The following is a 5477-nucleotide window of genomic DNA, read 5'->3' on the forward strand; positions in this document are numbered from 1 at the left end:
CGGTCATACTCACTTCTAGAGAAACCATGCTTTAGCATGAAGAAGTCAAATCGCTTGTACCACTGCCGAGGAGATTGCTTCAATCCATATAGTGATTTTCTCAAGCGACATACCTGACGTTCCTTATCCTCAACCTTGTAGCCCTCATGTTGATACATATAGATTTCCTCATCCAAGTCCCCGTGCAAGAAGGTGGTTTTGACATTGAGTTGTTCCAACTCAAGATCATGATGAGCAACAATACTTAATAGCACCCGAATGGAAGTGTGCTTGACCACCGAAGAAAAGATCTTATTGTAGTCAACTCCCTCTCTTTGTGCAAATCCCTTAGCCACTAACCGTGCTTTGAATCTTGTACCACCGAGTTTGGTAGGATCCTCTTTCTTTTTGTACAACCACTTGCAACCAATAGCTTTCTTATCTATGGGCAATGGGACAACCTCCCATGTTTGGTTCTTGTGAAGTGATTCCATCTCTTCTTCCATCGCTGCCAACCAATTCTCACTATTGTTGTTTAAAATAGCTTCCTTGAAAGTGGTAGGCTCATCATCCTCCACCAAGAGTGCATACTCAACCAAATTTGTCTGCCCATAGTGCCTCAAAGGCTTGTCTGACCCCAACTTTAGAACTTGCTTGTAGGTACGGCATGGCCTAGAGGAAGCCAAGTTATCTGCAAGCTGCTTTATTGCTGTGCCTGTACATTCTCTTGCTGAACCGCCTCTTGTTCAAGCCCATCATCACTCTCATCTTGAGTGTCTGCATGATGCTCCTCTTGAACATGCCTAGAACCAGGTTGATCTCTAGGTTCTATGTCAACAACTTGAGACTTTGTAGTTTCAACATCATCACCACCGGGCACTGTAGCTTTCAACGAAGCTACCATGGGATTCTCATCAAAAGTAACATCTCTGCTGATTATGAACTTAGAATCCTCTACACACCATAGGCGATAGCCTTTAACACCTGCCGCATACCCCAAGAATATAGTCTTCTTGACCCTCGCATCAAGCTTTCCCTCGTTGACGTGATAGTAGGCTGTGCATCAGAATATTCTGAGTTTCTCATAATCTGCATGTTCTCCTGTCAATACCCTGTAAGGTACATCTCCATCTAACCTTGAATGTGGAGACCGGTTCACTATGTAGCAAGCATTTGCAACCGATTATGCCCACCATTCTTTGCCCAAACCAGCATAGGATCGCATACACATCGATTTCTCTCGAAATGTGCTATTCAGTCTTTCTGCGACCCCATTTTGTTGCGGTGTATTTCTAACTGTCCAGTGTCTCGCAATGCCTTCCTTACCACAGAACTCCTTGAAAGTACCATCTGTATACTCAGTACCGTTATCAGATCGCAGTGTCTTCAATTTCTTTCCTATTCTGTTTTCAACCATTGCTTTCCACTTGGGTCTCCACCACTTCCACTTGTTCCAACTGCTACATCTTCAGTAACTGTAGTACCCTGAAGAGCATAGAGATTGCCTTTACGAATACCCTTCATCACAATCAAAGAACCACGAACAACCTTCTTTACTCCATTCCATGTTACAATCTTGCAACCACTGGAGTCTAAGGCACCAACAGAGATAAGGTTCTTCCGCAAATCAGGAACATGTCTAACATCCATCAATGTTCTAACCACTCCATCATGCATCTTAATTCTAATTGAACCGAGCCCCACCATTTTACAGGAATGGTTATTACCCATCAACACGGTTCCACCATCAGTGCTTCTATAGGTAGTAAACCACTTCCTATTTGGACACATATGGTAAGAGCATCCAGAGTCAAGAATCCACTTATCAGAGGTTTCTTTATCACAAGAGATGGTGTAGCACTCATCGCTTTTCCTTCCTTCCGAGGCATAGCTTACCTCTTGCTTGACTTGCACCTTCCCGTTGTTATTGTTCTTATTGTTCTTCTTCCAACCCTTTTTGTTAGGACAATTCGCCTTGAAATGCCCAAACTAGCCGCATTTGAAACAAGACCTTTTTACAAGAGGTCTAGAACTCAATCTAGATTTTTCTCCCTTACCCTTTGGTCGTACATTGCTTCTACCCCTTACAAACAATTCTTGAGCTTGCTCCTTGTCCTCCATCACAAGTTTATCACCCACAAGCATCAATATTTATACTAGGTTCTCATAAGACTTTGGCAATGAAAGAAGTAGTAGAAGTGCTTGATCCTCATCATCTACTTCCACATCAATGTCCTTCAAGTCCGATATGATCCTATCAAACTTGTTGACATACTCCCGGATTGGTGTACCTTCATCCATCTTGCAAGTATACAATTTGGACTTCAAATAGATCTGATTTGTTAGAGTCTTCGTCATGAAGTTCGCCTCCAACTTTGTCCACACCTCTGCCGTCGTTACCTCACTATCAACCAAGAAAGCAGCATCACTTTCAAGGCATAGAATGATAGATGCTCGTGCCTCAAGATCTAGCTCTTCCCAATCCTCGTCCGACATATTTACGTGCTTCTTCTCCTTTCCAGCCAACGCCTTGTGCAACTTTTGAGAAATCAACAAATTTTTCATTTGCATTCTCCAATATGAAAAATCATTCTTCCCATTGAATTTCTCTATCTCATACTTCCCAATCTTTACCATTCCTCTAGTAGACATGATTTATCTACTTGTTAACCGGAAATAAACCACCAAAGTTCACTTGAAAATTTTCACAAACACCTTGTGTGCACAACAAAGTTCAAACAACTCACCAAAAATCGAAGTTTAACCACCTTGATTTAAGAAGAAGCTCTGATACCAAATTATTGAAAAAACGACCTCCCAAGATTGCCCAAGAAATAAAGCTTGACAATGTGAAACTTCCCAAACCACTTCAAGAACAAGAAAATGGGGAAGAAATGATTTTCAATGTATATTGGAAGAGTAATGAATTTGGATTACTTGAACAAGCCTCAAGTTAATCTCCAAGAAAGAAAATAGTTTTGAATTTATACCCAAGATGAACAACCTCAATCTTGTAAAATTCTATCCAAGCTTTCTCCCTTTTTCTCTCTCAAAATCGGGTGCTAGGTTTGTTGCATTATGAAAGGGCAAAAAACCGGAAATATATATATGTATCGGGGCGCCTAGGCGCCATGTTTCTGTCTGGTTCCACAATCGGGGCGCCTAGGCACCACTTGAGTGGCGCCTAGGCGCCATTCCACTTCTCTTCCTCCTCTCTTCTACTCCTTCCTCCTCTCTTCTACTCCTTCTTTCTCACATAAACCTTGTGTTCTTGTTCTTATTTTATATATTGGCAATTCTCACGTTGCATGAAAAATATCACAACAAAATGGTATAAACACCATTCATACCTGAAAATAAATATTACAGAAGATGAACTTAAACATACATATATATTTTATAACATACAATGAAAACTTTCACAGCCGGAATCCTTTTTTAAGAACAAAAAGAAAACCTATATATTTAATCCAAATTAATTTCTTCACGCGTCAATCCTATGCAAATATCAAAATTATACTCCAATTATACTCCCACGCATTCATCTTGATCATCGACATTCTCTCTGGATGCCTCCTCGAGTGATTTTCCTTTAGGTTCTGGCACAGCAAACGTGCAAACCATTCCTAATACATTAATGACGCCAAGAACAATAAGGGAGTTCCTCACACCAATGCCAGGTGGGTAGCCAGCATCCGTTTTTGAAGCGTCTTTGCTTTGAGCAGCATAGAGAAATCCATAAGCACCAACAATGGCGCCTGCTTTGCCAGCAGCTGCAGATATTCCATGGCATGTAGACCGAAGCCTGGCTGGGAAAATTTCAGCTGGGACGACAAATGTTGTTGCATTTGGCCCAAAATTGGCAAAGAAAAATGTAAGTGCGTACATTATAATAAATCCAACCCTGTTAGCCTTTTCTGTCCAGTGTTGGTAAGGAATGGCTATGGCGAACATGAAAACTGTCATGAAGAAGAAGCCCATTAATTGGATTGCGAATCGTCCAATGATGTCAATAAAAGCTACTGTAAACCAATAGCCTGGAACTGTACTGCAGAGGGCAATTAAGGTTTGTGCTTTAGAAATGCGAAAAACTTCCTCGATAGCATTCATGGTTTTGGCAGGTGGGATCCATCCAACTGCACTGAAAACGTCTTTCTGGAAAAGATTTTGGCTATAAAATGCAATGTCTAGAAGAAACCATGTAGAAGTTGTTCCAAATAAGTGAAGGCCATGGCGGCGAACAAATTCTTTGGAGAATAAACCGAAAGAATTGGATTTGCGTTCTGCAAGTTTCTGTACTTTCTCTTCTTCTGCTTCAAGTTCGACATTCAACACATTGGCCATATCTTGAGCTGCTTGTTTCGCATTTTTGGCCACCAGGGCAGTGTAACGAGCAGTTTCTGGCATCTTCATCCGCCAGTAGTACGTCAGGGCTGCCGGAAGAGCACCAAACATTAGAATTATACGCCAAATGTAATCTGCTTGTGGCACCAATGAGGCTGCTGCGTTATCCTCATAGGCTGGAGCATTGTACTTGTGATCAAATCCTGCTGATACAGCTAAAGAAATAATCCCACTAAACAAAATCCCAAACCCTTGCATTGCAAAAACTGCAGCAATGAAAGCTCCGCGAGTTTTCTTGTTGGCATATTCGGACATAATAGTGGCTGAAAGAGGATAATCACCTCCAATACCAAACCCTAGCCAGAATCTGAAGAAACAAAGAGTGGCCACGACACCTTTTGGGCTTGATCCAAAGGATAAGCCCGATGCAACTGAGCATACAACCATGAGAAGCAGAGTTATACCATATACTTTTTTCCGGCCCATCTTGTCGCCGAGCCAACCAAAGAACAGTTGCCCAGCTAGGGTTCCGACTAGAGCCACACCGGTGACTGAAGAGGAAACACCAGGAGGTAATGTGCCTGGCTTTGGTGCACCTGGCTCTGTGTAATATATACGCCCCAATAACTTGGTCACTAAGGAAATGCTGAAAAGATCATAGGCATCTGTGAAGAAGCCCATTCCAGCAACAACAATGGCTGTGAAATGGTAGAGTTGAATCTTGGCTACATCAAGTGCATTAAGCACTTTCAATTGATCTCCAGCCATGGTTGAATTTATCTCTTAATTATTCTGCATTTGAGATTAAACATGATTTACAAATTGTTAGACCTCAAGATCATTAATTTGTTTTATTATATTATTCATGATCAAAGGCAGAAGTAATTGGTTCTTCATTTTCAGTATTGCTAATATTCTTCAAGATTTTCTTAACAGATTAATTAACCTTGCTTATAAATTAAAATGAACATCAATAAATTGAGTTGCTTACAGTTATCACTATCATGCATGCATTTTCGAGTTAATACAAAAAGATATATTTTTGTATAGACAGTATAAACATATAAAAATATTTAGAAATGAAACCGATTGCGGTAAAATCAAAGTCAAAACGTTAATAACTTTCATAATCAAGTTACACTGTAAATTCTCAA

The 5477-nt window shown here is 40.7% G+C and overlaps 1 protein-coding gene across 1 annotated transcript in view; it reads right to left on the bottom strand.

The window, feature by feature from the left end:
* Positions 1-3402: 3402 nt before the first annotated feature.
* Positions 3403-5477, bottom strand: part of LOC111381559 (inorganic phosphate transporter 1-4-like) — a 2494-nt gene continuing 419 nt past the window's right edge. Inside the window, exon 2 of the mRNA XM_023005352.1 lies at positions 3403-5115. Coding sequence (XP_022861120.1) covers positions 3505-5091 — 1587 coding nt within the window. The 5' untranslated portion in view covers positions 5092-5115 and the 3' untranslated portion in view covers positions 3403-3504. The remainder of the gene's footprint in view (positions 5116-5477) is intronic.

Source organism: Olea europaea, unplaced genomic scaffold (genome assembly GCF_002742605.1).
Source record: "Olea europaea var. sylvestris unplaced genomic scaffold, O_europaea_v1 scaffold2330, whole genome shotgun sequence".
NCBI classification, from domain to species: Eukaryota; Viridiplantae; Streptophyta; class Magnoliopsida; order Lamiales; family Oleaceae; genus Olea; species Olea europaea.